The following is a 24,438-nucleotide window of genomic DNA, read 5'->3' as shown; positions in this document are numbered from 1 at the left end:
GTCGATGTCGTTTCAATCGAATTCATCATCTTCATAAAATCTAGTAAAACTTCGAAATCTGTCGACTGCATAAATCGAAATTCCGTTTCTATTGTGTGCATATCGCGTCGACGTACAGGTTAATTGCTTTATCCGTCGGTCTGTGTCTCCTGATTATCCAAGAGTATTCCAGTTGTACAAAAAAAATCATGCATTTTCAAGTAAACATTCAATCGGATAAGATTCTTCAGCGAATTAAAAAATGGGAAAGTTAATTGTAACTCTGACATACTTGATGGCGTGTTTAGGATTACACTTAATTATATGCGATAATTACTGTGAAATTAATTCACGACAGTTGCCATACTACAAATTAATGAAATCTAACGCCCGTTCGAATCAGTTAATACTCTCAAGGAAAACGGTGCGAAATGTGAACGAGTGCAGGAAGTTCGCTTCGGTGAAGAAAGCTTTGGCATTTAATTATGGTTTAGACGATGACTATGGTAAGACGAAAGACGCAGATTGGAAACGTATCGTAATGTTCCACGGTGTTCAATCGGTGATCAATAGTTAGACGACTGTGTATGTTTATGCATTTACAGTGACAAACAAAAGTATTGTGACATGGAATAGTACATTCTAAATAGGGGCTTGTGTAAATTCCTGAAAAAGTACGATTCTTTATTAAACGAAATCTTTCGTAAAATATAACTCTATCGAGGGTCGAAAACAATTACGATTTCGATTCTGCTTCTTCAAATGTTCACGTAGAACTTTTATTATCCGAATAATTGTTACAATAAATCGAAATTTTCGTTCTCATTCTAATTCCTATATCAATTCTTATATAGCTTCTAGATTATGTTCCTGTTTTTTTCTTTTGCTTTTGCAACGGGTGCAAAACGATTCTGGTATTAATTATACTATAATTTGTATCTTATGTTTCGCCAAAACACAGTTTATTATGTGTCTTTAATTTGTATCGTATGCATGTATGCTTAACGATATTGAATCGGCATGTATTTCAGTCTGGAAGTTATACATGTACCTGTCATAAAAAGATGTGTCACACGTACGAAGAATCAAGTTTTAGACAGATTTATACAGCATTTCTTTGGAAAATTTCACCTATACTAAATATTTAATACCGGTCTTTGTTCGGTCACCGTATGTGAAATTTCAGGATACAAACGAAAAATACACAGAATGCACGTAATACGTATAAATATATGAAATATCCAAATAATATTCGTTACATTTGATCTTGGTGAATTAAACAAATTCCTGTCTAGATTTTCCTTTAGCTGCGTTTATAAAAATGTGAATTTGCATGAATATCAGCAGTCTATCGGTAATAATATAAAACTGCGTGCCAGAGTTTTGTTTCTGTTCACATAGAATTGAATATTGGCGTTCAGAATAAAAGTAAAACAACGAGGAAAATATGCCAAGCGCTTCAATGTCCTGAGATTTACAATTTTACTACGCTTGTGAAGGATAAGAATTATAAATATTACAGCACATATCCCAGCTTCATACCAACTGGTAAAAAAAAAAAATAAAGAATAAAAATATCGACATGTCGCAAGTAATAGGAATTTATATAAATTATTTTTATTGTAGGTTCTAGCTTCACACTGGTTTGCGTTCCTAGGACAGGGATATTTGTATTTTCGAGCGACAACTTGAATTACAGCCAAGCACGAACAGCTTGCCAAAAAATAAATGCATCGCTGGCTCACATAATCAGCGAGGAACGTACTAACGGGCTTGCAAAATACATTTCGCCAAACACACCTACTTTTGTCGGACTCAGTAACCGTAGGAATGAAAAATTTTGGATGAACGAATTTGGTACTTAATTTTAACTTTGTATACGGTAGAATTTTGCCACATAACGTTTACATAAATTCATAGTTTTTTGTATTATTGTTTAGAATTAGAAAATGACGCTTACGGTTAAGAAAAAATTAGTTTAAAAAGGATTCTAGTCTTTGATATCTCGTTTCTTTATAAATTCTGAAAAGCTTATATACGGTATGATTAATAAAAATATTATACAATTTTTAGAGGAACCACTTTTATGTTTTAATTATCGAGCATGGGGAAGGGGACAACCATCGCATTCAAAAGGATGTGTCACTCTGGTACAACCACCTCAATTACAACTTGGACCTTTTTGGAAAGTTGTTCCTTGCGGTAGTGTGTTATCTTTTATCTGTGAAATTTCACCGATCTATTCATATTTGCATAGCTAGAAACGTTGAAATTTACAAGCAAATATATTAATAGGTAGCAGTTTTAACTACACAAAATTATGTGTGAAAAGCTAAAATAAAATAATATATTATGCTTTAAATGCTTTTAATACACACATTCGAATGTACTACTTATTAAAGAATACTCGAAATAAATATTTTTTGATCAGAAAATAAAATGTTAATTATTAAGTTACTTAGAACTTGTAACATTCCGATATTAATATAACTGTGAGTATAAAATGTACAAAAGAGAAAGCAATGAGTTGTACTATTTTGTTGTTGAAATCATATCAAATGAAAAGGACAAGTTGATGCATTAAAAACACAAATACTAATTATATACATAAGTTTAATATGTGGTTACAAGTATGGTACTCATTACTAGCAGAAAAAAGTTTTTCCTAACAAATTATTTACATTTGAATTGCTCTGAAAATGATCGACACGAAAGAAAAAATATAATTCTCATTCATTGTTGATTATATACACGTATACAATTTTAGGATTATGCCTTTAAAAATTGTGCTTCTTTCAATTATTTACTTATTATCTATCACATGCTTTCTAAGCTGATTACTTAAGACTTAAAACCAACCATTAAGATGTATTGATACTTTATTTGTGGTTTTAATAGGGTTCGGAAATAATATATATACATGTGTATATGTATGTATATATATATATATATATATATATATATATATATATATATATCGTAATAATAACAATTTGATTATGTCAAAGTTTCATTGCTTAATAATCTTCAATACAAGTGTTAATAATAAAGTAAAAAAATCGAGTTCCAACATGTTACTCAAATAATATATATCTACACTTCATTTGAATAGTAAGTTATCTTAATATAAGTATGTTGAAATGCTCCATCAATAAATATTTAATCGGTATTGTATTTATAATAGAAGAAAATATATATTATTTAATCTGCAATTTTATATATAATTTAATATATATTATTTCATATGCATGTACACTAAGCGGCCAAGATAAAATAATTTTTACTTACTCATTTCCATACTCGTATCAAAATTATTAAACAATCCAAATTTTTAAAATGAAATAAAATACAACATGCATTCTAATCTTTTGCTTCACAAATTACTAGCTATCATTTACATTCTTCAAACAGAAAGTAAACATTGTAGACAATAATAATAATAATAATAATAATAACAATAATAATAATAATAACAATAATAATACTAATAGTAATAATAATAATAGTAATAATAATAATAGTAATAATAGTAAGAAGAAGAACATGATTTCTTTGTCATACCAACAAAATTTATCTTCCATGTTACATGATATATGCATAATTAATTTGAAACAATTAACTTGCATTCTATAAATGACTAAAACATTTCGACATATACATGTTAATAATGGAAATACTCATTTTTAATGCGTGTGATGCATCATATATTTAAAAATATTTTATATGTAAGCAAGTTTCTATCTACAGCTTCATTTATAAAAAAATGCATGTTAATACCATACAGGTGTTAGTCCATTTGAAAGATCGTTGCTTTGACGATTAATGTAGTAAATAGTCTATATATAGTCTATAATATTCGTTATTAAAGGAAGACAACGTTTTTCTTTATCAAAGTTATTGTATTTAAGTAATTATTTCGTAACTTGAACATATATTTGACTTAGCTATAATTCAAATCTTCATTTTATCATGGACTTGAAAATAATTATTGTGTGATAATAGTAAAATATTATTAATATTATGCACGAACTTGGAAAATTTTCTTGCTTTCGCTTAGGACTATTATTGTCACATATCGTCAATTTGCAATGATGTATGAAATTTAGATTTGCGAATAGAAGTCTTGTCATTTTGTAAAATTTAAACGTTTTTTTTACATAAAAATCTTACATTAATCTTTCGGTTGTGATAATATATAAAAGTATAAAAGGATTTATTAATGATATTTTTTGTATGGAGTCATATCAATTACTGGACATTTCTGAAATGTGGTCAGTATGTTAAGTTGTTTTTAGATCAAATCGATTGTGTAAAATTATAACAAGTAACATAACTCTTCTATATCCTTTTAAAAATATCTTTACAGAGATATAAAACAAGATAAAAACTAGTGAATATACAATAAAAATACTACTTTGAAAATTACTCGTGGCTTGTATAACTGTTGAAATTAAATTTCCAGATTAAACTACCAATTCAATGTTATTTATTTTGCATTGTATTCATTTACTTCACTTGTTCGACATAATGGGTGAAAAATCAAATATACTTAACACAATATCCATATAATACATAAAAATATACATTATCTCCTTATGTACAGTAATAGATATTGCAGATAAACATATGACAACAATTTTATTTAAATATGATCAATGTAAAATGTCAGCTCAATTTATTAAGAAATACGTACGTGAAAACAATGTTTTGAATCCTATTATGCAACAAGTTTGTGCTTTTGTATTGAAGTTAAGGACAGATGCTACATGAAAGATATTTTCAGATAGGGTCTATTGCATTATAAGCATAATCTAAAATGCTTCAATGAATTGTAACACACTGATAATTATAATGTTCATGTAATAATTCATGTAAATATTTTGCAATTTCTGATTTACATGCAAACATTTTCAGAGAAAACTTTTTACTCATGGTATAATTATACAAATTCTTCTACTAGATGAAATTGTTCTTGATATTAATTCTGTAAACAAATACAGATATGCATCCTGTATACAATTAACGACAATTAACTATAATAATAATAATAATAATAATAATAATATTAATAATAATAATAATAATATTGTTCGTAATAATAAACAAATTTCATATAAAAATAAACAAACAAAAAAAAGTACATATAAATCTAAAGCTGCCAAAATTTAACATCTTCTAGTGTCTTTCTTCTCATATGCAAAAGAAGTATTCTATATTTTATAACTATTTCATCCCACTTATTTATAATTACATCCCATTTAAATAAGCTACATTCAGCTGAAATGTGTAAAAATTTTGTACAATACTAATACTCTAATTTATATATTACATTGGATATCATTCAAAATGTAATGATATAATTTGTAGTTCAGCTGTAAACTATATAAAAGAAAACTACAAAAATAGTATCTTCAGATAATAAAAGTACTAACGTTCTAGATATAATGAAGATATTATAAATAAAAGGATTAAAAAGATATTGTAATTAAAACATAATGTTTATTAAGTTTTCATTAAATTAAACTATTTAAAAGAAATTTATATCTATTAAATTTTAGGACAATTTTGTGAAAAAGAAAGAGACAAAAATTACTATAAATCTGATGAGAAGTACAGTGAAATCATTACTTTTTGAAAGATATACTTATTAACAACGACATTTATAGTGACAGTGTTAGTTTCATTGGCCCTGGCACTTGAATCCTTTAATCACTGCAATCTGTTTGTTTTAGACTAGAATTTTTGTATATTTAGTAGCTCATTTGCAAATTACTATAGGAATTTACTGTTTTCTTCAACTCATTTACGATACTGGGTATTTACATATTTGCACATAGCTAACATATAATCTGAAATAATGTGATTATAATCGGAGGAAATATTATAAACTTGCTATTTTTTCTTTTTAGATAATACTGATGTAAAAAATTAAATATTGTTTTGCTTGCATTTATTTCATACACGTATCCTTAACCATCTCATTCTATACTTAAAATTTCCTTCATTTAAAAAAATAAAAAGATTTGAAATATTCAACAGTTTTGTGATTATATGGAACAAAGTTATTAATATAATTTGTTTTTTTAAGTGAGCTTTAATGTATCTTGTCACTCTATTTCATTTAGGATAAAAATTATTATTCATAGTTTGCTGCCTCATTTAGTCATATTATAATACGTGATATAAAGTATCACAAGTATTTCATCATGTAGCACCATTTTAAGTTATATTAAACTTATTTCATTTTAAGTAGGTATATTTAATACTTTGTTAATGCATTTTTTCTGGAAACTAAATAGTATTAACGTTTTTATGGTAGAGTTATGAAATTATGCAAAGGAAAATTAAATATATTGGCACTTGAATTATTTAATGGACTTAAAAGTAATTAGTATTACGTTATAAATGCGAGGCAGCTTTTCAACGAAAATATAAAATGCATAGTCTTTACTGATTTAGTAATTTAAGTACAAATATACTCCTATAGTTTTGAGATACAGTTTAAGGAAATATATTAGAAAGATATACATATTAATTTTAAGATGTTTTAAATGTTTTAAAATAAATCTCTATATACGTATACAGGGTGAATAAATAAGTATTACCACCTGACTCGTTATCTATTAACTTTATCAAAAAATGTTTGAAATAAAATTTGATGTATTTGAAAAGGCTGGCCAGATGAATATATTTTGATTTTTTGAAATATTAAAGTGACCTTGAGTTTCTCAAATGAAACGAAAATTTATGAAACGTAACTGCATCTCAAGCTCAACAAGCTCTATGTCGATGGTCAATTATTCAAGTTCTCAAACAGATTACAACACGATATTAATAAAAAATGCATTTAAAACATTCTAAAATCGTAAATCAGAAATCGAAATATATTCATCTGGCCGAAATCTTCTCGAATACAAAAATTTCGTTTAAACCATTTTTTTAATAAAGTCAATAGATAACAAGTTATTTCAGGTGACAATTCTTATTGATTCATCCTCTATATCAGGTATCCATTACTAAATATGCTGTATTTTTACTTTAATTAAGTAATGAAGCTAATAATCCTTTAATAGATATAGAAAGATTTGGAAAATTTATATTACATATGTTTTAGAAACTTTGAGATGTCATTAAAAGCAATATGAAAGTAACAAATAAAATACTTATAGTGAAATAAGATAAACTGACGTAAATTGAAAAAATGCTTCTTCAAGGAAGGAATGATATATGGAATATTTTACTTAGTCAAATTAATAAATAAATACTGTTACCACATTAGCGAAACAAATTAAAAATGCCGCTACTAGAATGAATGATTCTAAAAATTATACAGTAAGTATACACTACTGTTTGACGATATTTATAATGGAAAATGAAATTGAGATTTTAGCAGCATTTTACATGAAAAGACATACTGTAGAATTTGTGTTGATTAATCAGGGCTGTTGATTGAAGAGACAGGAGGTACAAATTGTTCCAAAATTTGTCCCATTGTTTGTTGTAACATTGCTTGCTTTTCTTCTAAGGCAACAACCTGTTTCGTGTAATTTTCAATTTAATTAGTAATTATAAATATTATATATATTTGTGGAACAAAATATTATAAATTAATACGAATTAAACATACATGGAAAATATTTAATAACTTTAAGCTAACTCTCTTACTATACTCACCCTTTCTAGTAATTGATTGTAAAGTGCAAATGGAACATAAGCAGGAGGAGTCCCAGGAGTAGATGAGATTTGTTCAACATGTGAAGATGTGTCACATTTCTGGCTTTGACCTTTATCCTTCAGTCTACTTTCTTCACTTTCCCCTTCCAATTTATTAATACAATCAGCAACATTTGTCGTTGTTAATACTCTACATTAAAATTGGAAAATTATATACAAATTAAAAACTTAATACTCGTACCATCATAAGCATTTATTAAAAAATGCAATTTTACCGTGAACTAGGACGTTCTTTTTTTTCTTCGGATTTATCAATACGATCCACCGATACAATTTTTCTCCTTTCCAATTGGTTCAATTTTAATTCCTCTACCTAGAAATGATAGTCAGCATAAAATACATTACGTGTTCATACGAGTATAATCATGGAAAATTATTATATTTATTATTACAAAATTTGTATATAGATGAATATGGAAGATACATATGTACATGAATAAAATATATAAATGGAATTACCCAGGGTGCTTTTCTTCTTGCTTTTGCAGCCAATCCTTCAGGTTCTTCTTCCCGTAATTGTTCTAATATAATGTCTGCATTACCGTTTGCTAAGTTATCTTCCTATCGTGAATAGAAAATTACATATTTTAAGAAGTACTAACATTTTAGATACTACCCACACATATACTAAAAACTAAAATAGAGCCAAGAACACTAACAGGTGTCGTAGTGGTTGTGGTAATTGGTGGCCCAGTAACGTGGCGTCTTAAACGTTGTGAAGAAGGTGGACGTCGATGGGGTGCTTTAGCTCGAGAAGCTGTTAAATGCGAAAGCGGTGCACCTTCTCCTCGTTCTACACCATCTAATTCTTCACCCAGAGCTATATTTGTATTTCCATTACCATTATTAGTCCCAACATCAGCTACAAGACGTTTTAAATTCGAGGTAATGGAATGTCCACTTATATTTTTCCTTTCTCCACCACTTCCTCCAATTCCTGGAGAAGTTGATGTCGTAGAAGATGCTCCTGTTGATATGGTTTTCTTAGTTATATCTGTAGTAAAAATATAATAATTTCAACAATATATAGCAAGATAAACGATTTTATTTATAGTTTAAAATTTTATATGATTTTTTTTAACTAATTAGAATGAAAAATTAAATACCTGCATGTAGATCTTTTACATCCAAACTTTTTCTAGTGTGCACTTTTCCATTCTTTTTTATTTGATGAGAATGTTTTGTAATGGACTTCATAGATGCCTTAAGTTTTTGTTCATGATCTTGATGATCGGATGGGACATTTATTACTTCAACAAAATTATCAGGAAATAAGCCTACTTGGCCATTTAATTCTCCTATCCACCATCCCTAGAAGTTATTTTTCATACTCATGACATGAATATTTTCAAATTATAGTTTTCAAAACTTATTCGTAAGAAACGGATAATACTCGATTTAAGTAATCAATACCTTATCAGAAGCATTTGTAGATAGAAGAGTTATTATATCTCCTTCGTTTAATGTCAATTCATCTATATTAGCAGCTTCATAAGGAAAAAGTACTTTACACAACCTTCTGCTCTCTTGATCTTTGTGTTTATCAGATTCTTCATAAACTGGAGGAGAAACAAAATTTGATGGAAAAACACCAACTCTGCCTTTAAGTCTACCTCTCCACCATCCTTCTTCTACTTCACCCAAAAATTCTATAGAATCTTGGGGTACTAAAGTTAGTTCATCTTTATTACACGGTTCATAATTAAAAAGCACTTTACAAAATCGTCTTTTAGATCCGCCGTTTTTTAAGGAGACATCTTCAGATTTAGCACTACCAGCTCCTTCGCTTCCTCCACTTCCTGTACTTACAACCGTTCCACTTGATAAAGGTTCCAACACCTATATTTGATTGTAATTATTTATATTAATATATAAAAATTTCACACCAACATCTCTTCTACATTGGAAATGTATATAAATCTTATCTTTCAAATATTGTACATGCACCACAATATATTATAGAAAATATATTAAAATATATTAAAATATTAAAAGAATGAAAAGTTACCTTGACAAAATTATCAGGAAACATGCCCCGTTTATCTCTTAAAGTCCCTTCCCACCAACCACCTAACATCACTTTAATTTCAGTAATAACGTCTCCTTTCTTTAAAGTTAATTCATCAGGTTCTTGTGCTTCATAGTTATATTCTACAATTGCCTCCATATTTTTTATTCTAACAGTAGCTTGAATATTTTAACACATAAATATCACAACCTTATATCTGCAAGAAATACAAACTAATTTACACTAAAAACATCAAGGATACATATAAATTTACATGTAAATGTAGATAAACAGAGCACACGAATGACATATAAATGACAGAATACGAACTCTCGAATTAAGTCACTTTTTCTCGAATAAAAGTTTGATAGGTTAATTTATTTACGTGGGCAGTTGAGTGTGAAATCTCTAGTCGTTCTCCTTGTAACGACTTCTTGTTGCAAATGAACAAATTACTCGTTGTGAAAAAGCAGACTGAACACAGAACGTAGCATACGTATGAGTTAAGACAAACTGCACGTCCGTAAAAGTCATTTGTTCTTCGTGCATCCTCCACCTTTCATATCACTGCACGTATTTATTATATTCATTGTATTATAATGTCTAAAAGATGTGTCGGTGTAAACTGAAAATTTAGGCGTATCCCATATTCGGTTAACAGTTCGATATATCTGTCATCGCGGCCATCTTGGACTCCAAGCTCAAGTGAACTTCAAGATGCAATTTATGTGTAGTGTAAGGTGCGCATGCTAACATATCGCTGACTCAAAGAACGCGCCAAGCAATTTATGATTCATTTTCGCTATGTGTGAAGCCCATCAATGAGTAGGCCATTACTCCAAGAGATGTTCAAGATTGTACGAACACGTTGGTGATTCATAAAAGACGCTGTTAACTGAATTATGATCGTTGGCTTCATATGTATTTACCATTGATCTAGATATTTCACTTTCTGTAGATGTAGGTTATCTACCGATGCTTATCACATTTCTCGTGAGTATTTACATGTGTTTAAAAGAGAACATTCGTCTAGAAAGTTATATGCCTTGCTGTATATTTTCAAGCGACTGATTCATATAAATCGGTGACCACTAATAATAAATATCCTCACGTATCAGTCAGATATGCGCAGAGCGCATACAAAGTTTCCTATATATCTAACGTTTTAATCATATGTAACGAGGTCATTTTATAAAACGTTACATAGTAACGTTATCTGATACAATAGGTAAAACAAATTTGATTTAGACGCGTAAGCTAAACTTTACCGTAGAAGCTAATTTCAACTGAATATTAACGATATTTGGTAAAGGCATTGAAGAAATTCTTAATCGTAGATAAAGGGTATATATATACGATTTTATGATCGGATCAGATATTAAGTTGCACGGTTGCTTCTATGAATTCAAAAATTATAAATATATTTAATTATAAATATATATATATATATAAATAAAATATAGAAATAAATATATATATAAAAAATTATAAATATATATATTATAAAATTATAAATGTATATATATATATATATTTGTAGACCAATATTATCGATCAAACTGTTCAAACGAAACATATGAGATATTCTTATCGCTAATAATAAGGTGTGTACTGATAAAGGAAACGTGTAATAAATGTTTTCATTGATTATATTTTTAGTGAATGGACAAAATATTTTTTGAAAGGAATTCTTATATTTTTTATTATTTTAATTCCTAGATATCTTAAGAAATCTTCTTTATAATAAATACCAAATAAGTGTATCAAAAAAAGATTACTATTTGAAAATGGACATTAATAAAAGAAAGTTTATCTTAGAAAGAAGAATTTTTATGTGGCAAGTAAAAATTGTCTTTTTTGTTTTTATTCCTTCTTTAAATAAATATTTCAGCCAATTGAGAAGGAAGATATTTTCGTAAGAAGTCGAAGAGGAAGGTTTTTTTTCGGAATATATATTACCTAACAAAATATGGACATATAAGCGATTGTATTTATCGTAAGTGAAATATTGACTTTGACGAAACTTTGGATGTTCGGACTAAAAGAAATCAGCGATTTTGTATTTTGGTAAAAAATTATTTACATGCAGATGAAGAAGGAGAGAAATTTTTGGAGCACCTTATTATTTCTCAATAATATACTCGTGTGTATTGCATTATTGAAAATATAAATCTGTCAAAGCGCACAGCGCGGTATCGCGCCCATCACCATAAGATTGTAATAACATCGCATTATATATCTGCATCGGGCTTAAACCAATTACATGTGTGATTTTCAAATGCGAGAGAAATAATTAAACAATTTCTGTTTTATAAAGTATCTTAAAAGCGATTTCTAAACGAATTTTAATTAATATACTTTGTATAGGGACATGGAAAGTACAAGAAAAGAAAAAAAGAAAGCAGTGGAATAAACAAACATTGTTGTATAGTTACATGATATTACTTAAAGTTGTTCCAAATATTACTTAAAATGGAAATTCTATTTTAGGAACTTGCACACCATTGTAACTCCAAATATTAATGCGAGTATTATAATTTCAATATTATACATAGGTCAAAAGAACTATAAGAGGTGTAGAACAGGAAATATTAACAATGAGTAGTTTATAAGGAATTAAGAGGGCAACGTTTTGGATTAATTAAACAGACTTCTTCAAGAATAATAAAATAGAACGATATTCTACATAACTGAAGAAACAAAACTGAAAAAACCATGCACACGTGTAAAATTGATTGGTCGATGACCGAATTTAACGATCTACAACAAGAATTCTTTTACATTCTCTATTGTTTATATGTATGCATTTATGTATGTAAGCATGTATGTATGTATGTATGTATGGACAATGAAAAACATTGATTTCGACATACGCGGCAAATTTGTTAGCAACTTTGGAAATCTAACGATGAATTTGACGATACATCAAACCGTAACCGTACATGGGCATAATATTTATTAAATTTCGTATTAATTGTTTTCATCGTTCGTTTCCATGTGATTTCAAATCTTCGTTTCCGTAAGTGTACATATTCTATTCCATTTCTTCTTTTTTATATCTAATTGATTGTAGGCATAACGAAGGGTTTATTTTTAACAGCACAAACGAGGAATATAGTGATCTTAAGTCAAGACAATGACTGTATATCTATGCACCTATAGAAGTATTATGCGATACTTAATAGCGCGTGCTATTATCGTGCTTCTACACCGATTAAATATCAATGAGTTGATTCATTATTCTAAAATATATATCATATAATATATATCTTGGCTATATCTTGACTATTGCACGTAGAATAATACAATACCGATTTCGAACAAATCGTGTTAACGTTATTCGGTGTTAATTCTTCTCGTTATCTGTACGATCCTACGCGAATAAATTTAACAATTAAAATCGCCACCTAAAATGCATTTTTGCTTGCGCGCGTTCAAACGAAGCGCTACAATACACACACCTGACACGTCCACGTGTATTTTTCGTTCTCTACTTCCTATACATTATTTCATTGTTAACTCTATGAGTCGAATCCGCCAGGTGTTCTCATAGTGATTATCAAGTCGCATTAATCGAAAGTTGGGAAACAGGTGAACTTTACATACGGTTGATAAAAGCATGTTCAACTAATGAGCATTCATTCTTTAATTAATTGCAAAAATAAATGCCACGGTTTTCACAGTAAAGCTGTACTTTACATTTTGCATTTTGTCAATCACTTTATAGACGCGAAGTCGAAAGAGAAACGACGGCTTGCGAATATTGCGAATATAGTTTCCTGTATTTAGATTTCTCAACGTAACGACATCGATCGAACGTCATGCAACCTAACGCTTCTAGATCTTTTCTTACGGAACATTGTAAAGGGCAGAATCTATGCGAAAAATCAATACTTGATCAGACAAACTTTACCCCCTTTCATGCTCGATAATATGTACATCGTACTTTTTAAAGTTATTAATTGACTATTAATTAACTAAATTACATTTGTATTTGTTTCCAATAAAACTAACCTCTCAAATTTTAGTATATTTTAAAAAAGCATTTGATTCTGTCGTTAATAATTAATAACATACAACTGTTCTTACGATTCAGATCAAAAGGCAATTCAGTGGTGAGACACGAGAAAATGTGATAAGAAATTTCAGTAAAAGAGCAGAGATTCAAAGAGACAATTTTGGTGGAGATAGTTTAAAGGTATTGTATTTCGAATACAATTCCCATGTTTACACTTTACGTTAAAACGAATACGGTGATTATTAGTTTGTGAATATTTTATATATTTATGCAGATTCATATTTTCTGGATACAACCAAACAAATAGAATCTAAACAAAGATTTGTTTCACCTAATAGATATTATAACAAATAATACATTTTAAATATATTAACTTTTATATATTGTTGCATGTTACATGCATCTGGCGCATTTTTCATCTTAAATTGTTTCATCTTAAATTATAAATGCAAGAAATGATAATTGGTAATAATTTTTAAAAGATTTAAAGTGGGACACCTTTTGCAATAATTGTGCGACTCAACAAAAACGACTCTTCTCAAACTTTTAGATAATAACGTATTCTAGTAGTTAGCAGCGAAACTTACAACGATAATGGTGTATATTGCGATATTGTAAAAAATGCTCAGTGTCTTGATTTATCATCGAATGAAGGTTAACTTGTTGTTAAAAATCCTTGTCACGAGGTGCGCAATTCCGCGATTTAATTAAATATGATGCTTCTATGGTGTATAATTATAAATACATTTATAAAGATTATGTAATATAACGAATATTTTGTCATCAAAAAATTGAGATGTATTAACCCCTTCCCGTGCCATTTAGTTCGACGAAACTCGGGCCCAAGCGGTAGACATCGACGCACGCTAAACAGACTGATGCTCGTAAACAGTCGCAATACGAACCGAAATATAGATGTATCTGGTCGCGAGTCAGACTTGCGATATTTATGTTTGGCCGAAGTATCTGGTCGCGAGTCAGACTCGCGATATTCATGTTTGGGCCAAAATCTTTATGACTTGCTAAAGTAAGGGAAGGGGTTAAAGAAAAATTAAAGACTATTATTTTTTCTTGCCTGGGAATAAACAAATTGAAAAAGGAGGAACATATGCTTTATCATAAATCTCTCAACTTCTAAACTGTTCGACTTCATTGTTGGAATATGTTATTAATGTTTAGCTTTGCCAACAAACAAAAAAAGAAACAAATGACTTATTTCCATCAATTTATTTATCGTAAACCGATATTGTTATGAGCCTTTCGATCGTAATCTTAATATATTTCAAGTACAAGAAAGTGACTACCTTTTTTCCTTGAAATCAAATCCTTAAGTACATCGAACGTCTGTATGTCGGTATGTCCGATTTCGATGCAATTACAAAACACACACGCTTCTTCATTAATGGAAAAGCAATGGTCCTCGGTTAATAGCGTTGGCAATGTCCACATCTTTTTGCATGCGTGCCGTTTTATGGTGGCGATTGTGATATTAAACGCTTAAACGAAGTATCTATGTATGTCTTACGTCTTACGCGAATGAGATCGTGCGAATGCTCGAAGCAACAGGAAGATACTGTATCAATAACATCGATATCTGTTTCTTTAGGCCTTGTGTGAACGTTAAGCAAGTTTATCCAAATGTTCGTAAGTACATATTATACATATGTACTGCTTGCAGCTTGTAATATCCGATAGTTGCGCATATATGTGACTTTCAAATGTATTATTTATAATTTGTAAATAAATTCGATTGAACCCTCGGCCGATCGTGATCGAGCCATTTCAGACTTGAACTGCGAACGAAATCAAACAGTTGTACGTATTTATAATTTTCATTATTCGATATAGTTTGTATAGTTGTATAGAATCCTTGATTGTTGTCGCATATCGTGGTTTATAGTTTTGTAAGTTTCGTAATTTTCATGAATATGCAAAAACATTTATGAACGACATTCGCTCTGTTATTTATGTCTTCCTGTTCTTATCTGGTAAGGAAATTCCTTGAAAAAATTGCGTTACAAATACTACATAATTTAATTTTATATAAGTATATGTAAATAATGTTAAATATTAATTCCTTTAATAATATACAAATATATAATTTTGCTATCAATAAAACAACGAAAGAAACGGGGGTCTGAAACTAAGTATGTACGTACGTATGTGTATGGGAGAAAAATGACTGGCTGTGATGTCGTGTGCTTTGGCATCCGAGGGTTAATCAATCGTTAAATCAGAGAATCAACGACGATAACAAGTTTTCACGCACGATTTTCCGCACAACGCACAACTAAATGTGGTACGAGCGAAGAAAAACAATTCTGAAAACTTTTGAAACTACAATTATGTTATAAAAGATCAGCAGTTAGTTCGAGTAAAACTTACGAGTAAAATTGTGCAAAATTATTGCTAAGAAGCAATTTGTAACATAGTATATTTAATATAATAGGACTGTTTAAAATGTTATAAAACGTTTTTCTTGTACAGTTGCACCGTATGTTTCGCTGGTTAGTATGAACGAACGTCATACATATTTTATCGCAAATTTATTAAGTGCTTCAGCCTCTTTAATTTCACATGAACGTTATTGATTATTACAAAAGGTTGATGGGTGTCTCTTATGTTTCCTCCCGTTAGAAACGATCGTGACCGACCCACAGATGTCACAATGTTATTTCGTCTTTTATTTAAACAGTTACACGCGAATTTCATTATCAACCATTTTCAAAGTTGCCCTGACGATACACAACAGCGAACAGCTGTTCGTTATTTACTGCAGTTGAAAACATTGTCATTGCAAATGGGCTCTTCTATCGTGCATGTGTATATCAAAGTTAATTTGTGGCTGTTTCAATAATTTGTCAAAAATGAAATAATCATATCGGCTTTTTAGTAGGGCACGTAAAGTTTTTGCAACGTCAGAGCATACATAAGTTGATGTAAAGTACGAGTCTCTCTCTCTTTTCAGTAATAACAATAACGCTTAGCATAGTACATATATAATTGTGCTCTTGTTATGTATACGATTTGCGTTGCTCTACTCGTTAATACGCAGTACGTACAATCGTATATTAACGCGAATATTAGCGCGAACGATATATGCGTCCAACGAATTGTATCACTTGTTCGGCGCTTTAAAACCATTAAAAAAGGAATAGTGCAAAATTCACGATAATATTTGCAATATGGCTTGAAGTATTTGTGACAAGTGACAAGTCATTAGCTACACCGTAGACGTACATATAATATCTAGCCTTCATACAAAAATCTCTTTCTATCTCTTGCTTTCTCATCTTCTAGCCTTGCCTCTCCGAGGCTCACGACTCCTACCTTTCGTAAAATTTTACTCGACAAATTCGTTCACATCGCTGTAAATCGCATAGTGTGTAAAATAAGCTCTGCTTAGTTCGTGATATTTTTTCACTCGTCGCTAGCACAAAATTTAATTCGTTCGAAATTTAATTAAATTTCAATTTAATAAAATAAACAATTAACACATAGCGTCGGTGTTCTAGTTTATATCGTGCTAAAAATCAATCGACTGAAACCAGCGTGACGAGGTAACAGAGTGTTTCTTTGTCCTAAAAGAGGATTACATATTAGTGTAACTTTTAATATAATTAATGCTACTTGTTTATACATATATATAGCATTTATTTGCTGCTTTAGAAACTAACTGAAATATTAGAAACGTAATAGTAACCAAGTTTTTATTTCTTTTGTAATTACCACGAAACCGATAAGTTTCAGTAAAATAAATCTTACTTTTAGTTGATAGCACGTTCTCGATGCACCGCTACATCGTCAGGAACAAATGATCTTTCCCTATGTAATGCACGCTATTAGTTACGACAATAAAGCTCAAATAAATATGTACACTGTGTACAAAATTAAATAGCCGCAAAAACGCTGTTAATAGATTAAATTGGTAGACCGTTACACCCTCAATTCGGCTACAAAGTACGCGAATGTTAACAGCTAATAGAAAAATGTTGAGGTTATCACGAACTTACCAGAGTTTATCCTACACTTACATATATTGAAATAACGCACTTCTTCTCCTTTTATTTTTGTGCGTAACCATAAAAGATAAAATCTTGCCCGGAGTGGATACTTCGTATTTATTGATATTCGAAGTATATCGTGTCTCGATATTATTCTCCATAATTATAGCAACTAACATGCGCACCTCCAAGGTTCAGCGGAAGGGACGGATACCGAAACCGAGACGTGAGACCGTTCTTCGGACATAACTATATTGTTGGCTCCTTCCCTTTCGGAAGCTTCGAACAAACTAGCCTGAAATTCAACAATTCGTTCATAAATATCGTTTATTTCAATTAAAAACTAACAAATTGTATATATATATGTACATGTATGATGCATTTTACGTGAATTCCTACCACGATACGATAATTATTATCATTCGGATCATCGCATTTCTTGTATTTAAAAGCTATGACTCGCAATCATAATAAAACGTATACTATACTTTTCTCTAATTTGGAAAATAAATTCGACTCACTTTTAATTTCAGTACATCGTTTAATACGATGTAAAGAAATGAAGTCTAAGGGGAGAATTTAACTCGTATTCATCTAGCCCATCAAATATGTCCAGCTCGTTTTTTGTAAATGAATTGATATTTAGTTTTCATCGTATGTTCTTTCTTTTTCCTTGATTTTTCTACCGTTTCCGTGGCTTTAATATAATTTCAAACGATATAAATAGAACCACATGCGCTTGTCTGGTATCATTTGCATCATAAAAATTTTTACATTTTAATTAAGAAAAAAGGTAAACAAGATAAAACAGTCCCGAGATTGTGTATGAATTTTAAAAGATTAGACAAAGAAACTAACGATCGCACAATTTTCACATTCTTTTTTTTATCTTCTTTTATGTAACGAATCCTACTAAAATAACATAAAACGACAGACATTTCGCGAATCGTCGATAACGGAACACGTTCAATCCTCTCATCGTCAATTAAATGATGAAACTTACGTACATTGAATATATTTTATACATATGACAAAAAGCACGCATATATCTGAAAAGAACAACAATACCCGACGTCCTCGTTGCTCTCTTATTCTTCTAGCTAAAGTAAGGAAAGCTTCCTCGATGTTTATATTTTCCTTACAAGACACTTCGAAGAAAGGCATATCGAAATTCTCGGCTATTTTCTGCCCCCTTTCCGCATCAACAGCCCTATGCGCGGTAACGTCACATTTGTTTGCTGCAACTACCTTCACTACATCTGGCGAGGCGTTCTGCAAAGAAAAAGCATTCAAGAGTTTTCATCATTTTTATCAAATATCTATCGAAATTCAAGTAAAACTGTGTGGTTTCTATTCTTTTCTTTTCTTTTCTATTTTTTTCTTTTTTATCTTTTCTTTTTTTACTTTGTATTCCAGCAAACAGGATTATTAACGAAATATTATCTCGTATTCTTACTTCTTGAATATTTCGTAGCCAGTAGGATAAATGATTGAAACTTTCTAAGCTAGTGACGTCATACATCAGAAGGATACCCATGGCACCGCGATAATAAGCTGTTGTTAGCGCTCTAAATCGCTCTTGACCAGCAGTATCCCTTAAGAAGTCGATAGTATATTAATAATAGTAATTGATAGAGACATCGTGTAGTAACAATTAATCGTATAATAATAAGTTAGCGTATGCAATGCTTATATTTTGCGGTAGATTATCATTGTTATTAACACATTGTTAAGCAGCGATGAACGATACAAAATTAATGAGCAGTATGGCAAACAGTAATACGTAAAAAGTGACAAAATACAGGTATGAAGTTCGCGAGGCAAGTAAAACATTATGAGAAGCGATTACATCGATAAAATCTTGTGAAAATCAATGCCAACATACGTAAAAGTGGTTATATGTAACCGTCGTATGGAAACGTTAGAAAATATTAGACGGTACGAACACATATTATGTAAATTATTGTTCATCTCTTTGCAAATTTATAATCCAAAATATCCGCCTCCACAGCCTCGGCTAGAGTATGGCCACATGAGTATAATTAAATTGTGTACAAATAAAGTTAATGGAACTTGTTATTATTGGTATATCAATTTATTTTAATACGAAGATAACCGATGACACGCATAATTTTTTGAATAAAATTGTCGCTGATATGCACTGATTTTGGGATAAAGTATAATCATCGATTATTGCGTTAGTTTGTCAGTAAAGTAGCTGGTCAACAATGTGTTAACGTTATGCCATAGAGTACTGTATTCGATGTATCCGTGAATGTGTTACAATCAATTACAGGTTGCCTGAACTTGCAGTCCTTGAACATGACTATATATTTCTAGATATGTTACTCTAGATTTAGCAGTTGGATTGATTTATACATATGTATATCCAACTCGGATATACATTTTAATGTGTATGTTTTCACGTATATATTTTAGCGTGTATATGTAGTACGAGATAGAGTTTCAAATATGTTGCTTAAAGAAATTTCAAAAATTGTAGGAAATCAAAATGTGATAACGATCTGTCGAGTTCGTCACTTTTTCGACTTGCAATGTCGATTGTAAAAGATAGTCCTTCATGTGTATTATCGTCCTGAATGAAAGTGACATATTTGAAAAAGATAATCACAGGTATGGAAAAATTTACGTAGGATCACTTAAGCTAATTAACAATAACAAATAATAGTTTATGAGTTATGGCTATAGCAGTCGGTATTTAAAAATACCCAATTAATATCATTTTTATAAAAATAATAAATATGTATAATTCCGATTTATAGATTTTAGTTTAAACCATGCAAATAGTCCAACATAATTTAATAAAATTTCTTTCGAGAAGAATACCCTTACACATATGTAAAAGATAATTTAATAGTATTTAAGCATAATAACAAAACATAATAATCTATCTCAGTTAAAATTTTCAATTTAGAGGTTATTAAATTTATAGATTTCCGTATACGAATTTCGATGTTATACTACAAGAATGCTTTCATATTGACACAAAATATTATAATAGTTAGGTAAATAACGAGAGTCGGCTGATAAGTAACACTGATAAGAACGCTTCCTTGTGTCTCGAGAACGAGAAGAGTTACAGTCCCGTGTGAGCACTCATCTTGCAGCTACATTCTTTATTAAACATGCCAAATATCTCGATAAATTTACTCGACATAGTATCATTTAAAGTGAGATTAAATATAGATGCGATATTAACGAGACTCAATCAACGCGCAAGGATGGGAAGTTTTTAACCTCCGGAAAACATTACGTTGATGGAAATTCATCGCCATGCCATTCATCGTGTTAGTACATCAAGACAACGAAGGATTTGCGAATTTTACCATTTGCTCTAATTTTAAGAATCACAATAGAGATTAAACAAGATAGCGTTTGTGGTATCCTTCGAGTCTCTGCTCACAGCAGATCTGATTCTTCTCAAGAATCCGATCCAAAACTATTGTTATGACCGTGTAAAACAATAAAACGTTCGAGAGATTCACTTAACCATGATGGTAGAGAAATTATCGGCCGAGCCTTCGCAAGCGACGGTATACCGAGCCAAACTATAAAAACAATGTTAGCCTGACTCTTCGTTGGGACAGTACGAGGCGTCATTCTGGCCGTGGGAAAAATTCTGTAGAGAAAAATATCTAGAACTCTTCAAACCAAAGACAAAATATGTGATGCGAGAAAGAGGCGATACGGCATACTGAATTCATGCAGATCACCGATCTCTCTGATTACGCAAAACAATATTGTAGAGGACAACAGATTCGTGAATTAAAAATAAATAAATAAAAGAAAAAAAAGATATCTAGGTCGAAATACAATTTTATATGAGATATATCACTCGTATTGAAGTATATGCACTCATTAAACGATTTAACGTTGAAAAAACTAGCGTAGAAAACAGCGGTACTAATAGTATTATGCACGGCTCATAGTTAAGCAGCATCAAAGTCAATCGTATAGGAGATATTATCGAACAGGTTGCTGAAAAAAATGCTCGAGTCTCTAAAACTGATAAAATCCTCAGCACCAGATCGTTTCAATAACCAACATTTAGTCTTCCAATGTTCGCAGAGAAGTCAGAGCCATATGTGACGTCTACTTTATTCGAGTACTTAGGGAAAGCCAAACACTTATAGAATAATTACTAACTTTATCCAAATCTTTATCCAAACTTTTATCTTCTTTGAATAAGCCTGAGAGAAAGATGAAGTTGATACAAAAATCTTCTCAGCGCACTTGATACGCCACACGGCGATCTCGAAAGCTTAATAGGATAAGAGAAGCTCAAAAAAGAAATATATATATATACATATAATTACTTTTGTAAGACTTGTGATATTCAAATGAGGACTATGACCAAAGAGGAATGCAAAAACTCATATCAAATAAATAATAATAATAAAAAGAAAGAAAGAAATATCTTAACGTTACTGTCTTTGAACAACTATAATCTAGAGAACGAGACATAGAGGGTCAAACGAACTTATTATGTAATACATGTAATAAGAACAAGTCACTTTCGTTTAGGCAATGTTGTGACATCTAGAGAACGGAAACGGAACGACGTGTAATCTTTTCGAACGAAGCTCTTCAGATATGTAATTACGATTGGACTTCACTAACAGGTAAGTTCGTTTGATCGTTCAATCATATTGAAAAGGAAATATGGTATTTTGTAGCTGATGAATTGTTCCATTTTCCATCTTTCATTTCTTTTTTGTTTCATTTCGGAAGAACTTTCGTTCTCGAGATACAGACGAGTGTCTATTGCTTAACAGTCGACTCTCGTACTTAACATAACTATACTATTTTACGGAGATTAACGAAAACAGTCTTCTGTATTATTTACAGAATATCCTTTGATTTTCTTTCCCCTTACCCTTACAATTAATATCAATTATCAATATGTGTTATTGTAGAATATAAAATTACAATAGAATAGAAAATTAAACAGTTTTAATACATATAAGTGTGCAGAAGTCTCGAATGGATATATATATATCATATTTCATTATAATATCAGTGTAAATTCTTTCGTAATTCGAAACAAAACGAAATTATATATGTACGTACATACATATGCACAGAATGGGATATACAAAATTGCACTACATTGCTTTACTGCTGTTTCAATAATTCAAACACTTTTATATTATTATCGGTCTTAATAATAATAATCTTTATATATAATTTTATATTTACAGAATTAAATGTTATATTTATATACTATGTTTATGACTAGGAGTAATACATTTATAATAAAAAATTTAACCTTTATATTATATGTTATAAGGATTAAAAATATCACGATAATGTAATGGAGCACATAAATTCATTGACTTTAATCGATGAATTAATTTTATCAATTGATTTTAATAGAAAGCACGTTATATTTATATTTCGGAACATAAAAATATAAATATACGCGCGTTTCATATAATTCACGTAATATTTACATAACAAATAGGATAAATAAAAATATGAAACTCACCAAATTTGAAGTTTAATTGGCGTTCCATCCAAGTTAATTATTTTTTGCTTGAAATCGATACCTGTTGATTCATTATTCTTAAAAACCACAAAACAGTCTTTTACTTTACTAAGTATGTATTAGTCAAACATTATTTATGAAATTCGTATAACAAAAATGATCTACGTAACTATAAGGAAAATGTCCCGTTAGCAATATTGACAAAAAAAAAAAAAAATACCAATTTTTAAATTTTAACTTGATACTGTATGTTCTAATCATACAAATTTCACCCCATTATAATAAACGTGATAAAACAACTTCATTCATATTATACATATTAACGATTCTTATCGGAGAAGACTCGTTTCCCTGCAATCAGCTGATTGATGTCGTTAAACAGTTATTTTCTAAAATATCGCTTTATCGTGATAATTTTTCGAATAAAATTATTTCGCTTATCGTTTCTTTCCTTAAGCAAATGCAAGCAAACGCGAAAATAAATACATAAATATCTGAATTTGAATGTTGAATATCTATGCAAATATAAATAGAATGTGAATGTGAAATAAAACTCCATGGAACCGTTATACGTAAGAACATATTATATTGCTATAGGTAACCATAAATAGATTTTTCGGCAACAAAATTGTCTAGAAAGTAAGAATATGTACTTGTCAACAAGCTCTACAGCTGAAGGATCGAAATATAACATCAATGCGGTCCGTTCTTTCCTCTAACTTGGAATCACTGGATTTTCATTATCATCGGTGTTATCAATTTGATTGGTAGTCGCAATAGCTTCATAAAACTATCGTAAACAGCTTGTTTTACAGCGATCCATCAGCTTATTAATTCTTAACCGTCGAGGCATATATCGAACACGAACGTAATACGCGAGGATTTCGACGATGCGTCTCACCTATCGTTGATATATAAGTATCGTAGTAACGTTCGTCACAATAACGGTGCACGATGCAAGTTTTCCCAACGTTCGAGTCACCTAGCACCAGAACCTTGTAAGTGGCTGCGAAATCAAGCGCCATGTTTGCTTTCGAACTGAACTGTTGTTGAGTTGACAAGAGAGTCGTCGGCCGGCGGTTGTTCTTTGGATACTTTGGGGGTGGAGGATCGATTCGAAGCCTGCGCTTTTCTTCGTGCCGTTAAAGCTGCTCTCACAATTGCAACTTCACGTTGGTCATGCGCG

General features: G+C 30.3%; 3 protein-coding genes across 7 annotated transcripts; 1 reads left to right on the top strand and 2 right to left on the bottom strand.

Annotated features, from left to right (window-relative positions):
* Nucleotides 1–78: 78 nt before the first annotated feature.
* On the top strand, nucleotides 79–2,942 carry LOC122569683. The gene is made up of 4 exons (XM_043731110.1): nucleotides 79–485; nucleotides 1,381–1,527; nucleotides 1,606–1,836; nucleotides 2,053–2,942. Exons 1-4 carry the CDS (start codon nucleotides 242–244, stop codon nucleotides 2,238–2,240), a joined length of 810 nt encoding a protein of 269 aa, XP_043587045.1. The 5' UTR covers nucleotides 79–241; the 3' UTR covers nucleotides 2,241–2,942.
* On the bottom strand, nucleotides 2,575–15,182 carry LOC122569671 (SH3 domain-containing kinase-binding protein 1-like). 5 transcript variants are annotated; one of them, XM_043731072.1, is made up of 10 exons: nucleotides 15,044–15,182; nucleotides 9,722–9,938; nucleotides 9,127–9,552; nucleotides 8,820–9,024; nucleotides 8,373–8,707; nucleotides 8,173–8,274; nucleotides 7,929–8,026; nucleotides 7,654–7,843; nucleotides 7,395–7,513; nucleotides 2,575–4,963 (listed from the first exon to the last, which is right to left on the bottom strand). In XM_043731072.1, the coding sequence occupies exons 2-9, from the start codon at nucleotides 9,878–9,880 to the stop codon at nucleotides 7,412–7,414; spliced, it is 1,617 nt and encodes a 538-aa protein (XP_043587007.1). In that variant the 5' UTR covers nucleotides 9,881–9,938; nucleotides 15,044–15,182; the 3' UTR covers nucleotides 2,575–4,963; nucleotides 7,395–7,411. The 5 variants fall into 5 exon arrangements, with proteins under 5 accessions (XP_043587007.1, XP_043587006.1, XP_043587011.1 ...); XM_043731071.1 differs by having other exon boundaries at nucleotides 2,575–7,513; XM_043731076.1 differs by having other exon boundaries at nucleotides 2,575–7,513; nucleotides 8,373–8,680.
* LOC122569680 (ras-related protein Rab-8A-like) lies at nucleotides 14,952–24,360 on the bottom strand. Its single transcript, XM_043731101.1, has 5 exons — nucleotides 24,154–24,360; nucleotides 23,253–23,313; nucleotides 19,200–19,338; nucleotides 18,812–19,015; nucleotides 14,952–18,038 (listed from the first exon to the last, which is right to left on the bottom strand). The coding sequence occupies exons 1-5, from the start codon at nucleotides 24,275–24,277 to the stop codon at nucleotides 17,916–17,918; spliced, it is 651 nt and encodes a 216-aa protein (XP_043587036.1). The 5' UTR covers nucleotides 24,278–24,360; the 3' UTR covers nucleotides 14,952–17,915.
* Between the last annotated feature and the right edge of the window lie 78 nt (nucleotides 24,361–24,438).

Source organism: Bombus pyrosoma, linkage group LG7 (assembly GCF_014825855.1).
Source record: "Bombus pyrosoma isolate SC7728 linkage group LG7, ASM1482585v1, whole genome shotgun sequence".
Taxonomy (NCBI): Eukaryota; Metazoa; Arthropoda; class Insecta; order Hymenoptera; family Apidae; genus Bombus; species Bombus pyrosoma.
The sequence above is the reverse complement of the archived record's forward strand: the minus strand, read 5'-3'. Positions and strand labels throughout refer to the sequence as shown.

Coding starts and splice junctions, on each gene's coding strand:
- LOC122569671 (XM_043731071.1), bottom strand. CDS start 9,880: ATGGAGGCAATTGTAGAATATAACTATGAAGCACAAGAACCTGATGAA. Junction 9,025..9,126: donor CTACAAATGCTTCTGATAAG/GTATTGATTACT, acceptor AATAACTTCTAG/GGATGGTGGATAGGAGAATT. Junction 8,027..8,172: donor CAAGAAGAAAAGCACCCTGG/GTAATTCCATTT, acceptor TATCATTTCTAG/GTAGAGGAATTAAAATTGAA.
- LOC122569683 (XM_043731110.1), top strand. CDS start 242: ATGGGAAAGTTAATTGTAACTCTGACATACTTGATGGCGTGTTTAGGA. Junction 486..1,380: donor TGGTTTAGACGATGACTATG/GTAAGACGAAAG, acceptor CTGTTCACATAG/AATTGAATATTGGCGTTCAG. Junction 1,837..2,052: donor ATTTTGGATGAACGAATTTG/GTACTTAATTTT, acceptor TACAATTTTTAG/AGGAACCACTTTTATGTTTT.
- LOC122569680 (XM_043731101.1), bottom strand. CDS start 24,277: ATGGCGCTTGATTTCGCAGCCACTTACAAGGTTCTGGTGCTAGGTGAC. Junction 23,314..24,153: donor TACTTATATATCAACGATAG/GTGAGACGCATC, acceptor ATGAATCAACAG/GTATCGATTTCAAGCAAAAA. Junction 19,339..23,252: donor CCAATTAAACTTCAAATTTG/GTGAGTTTCATA, acceptor CGACTTCTTAAG/GGATACTGCTGGTCAAGAGC.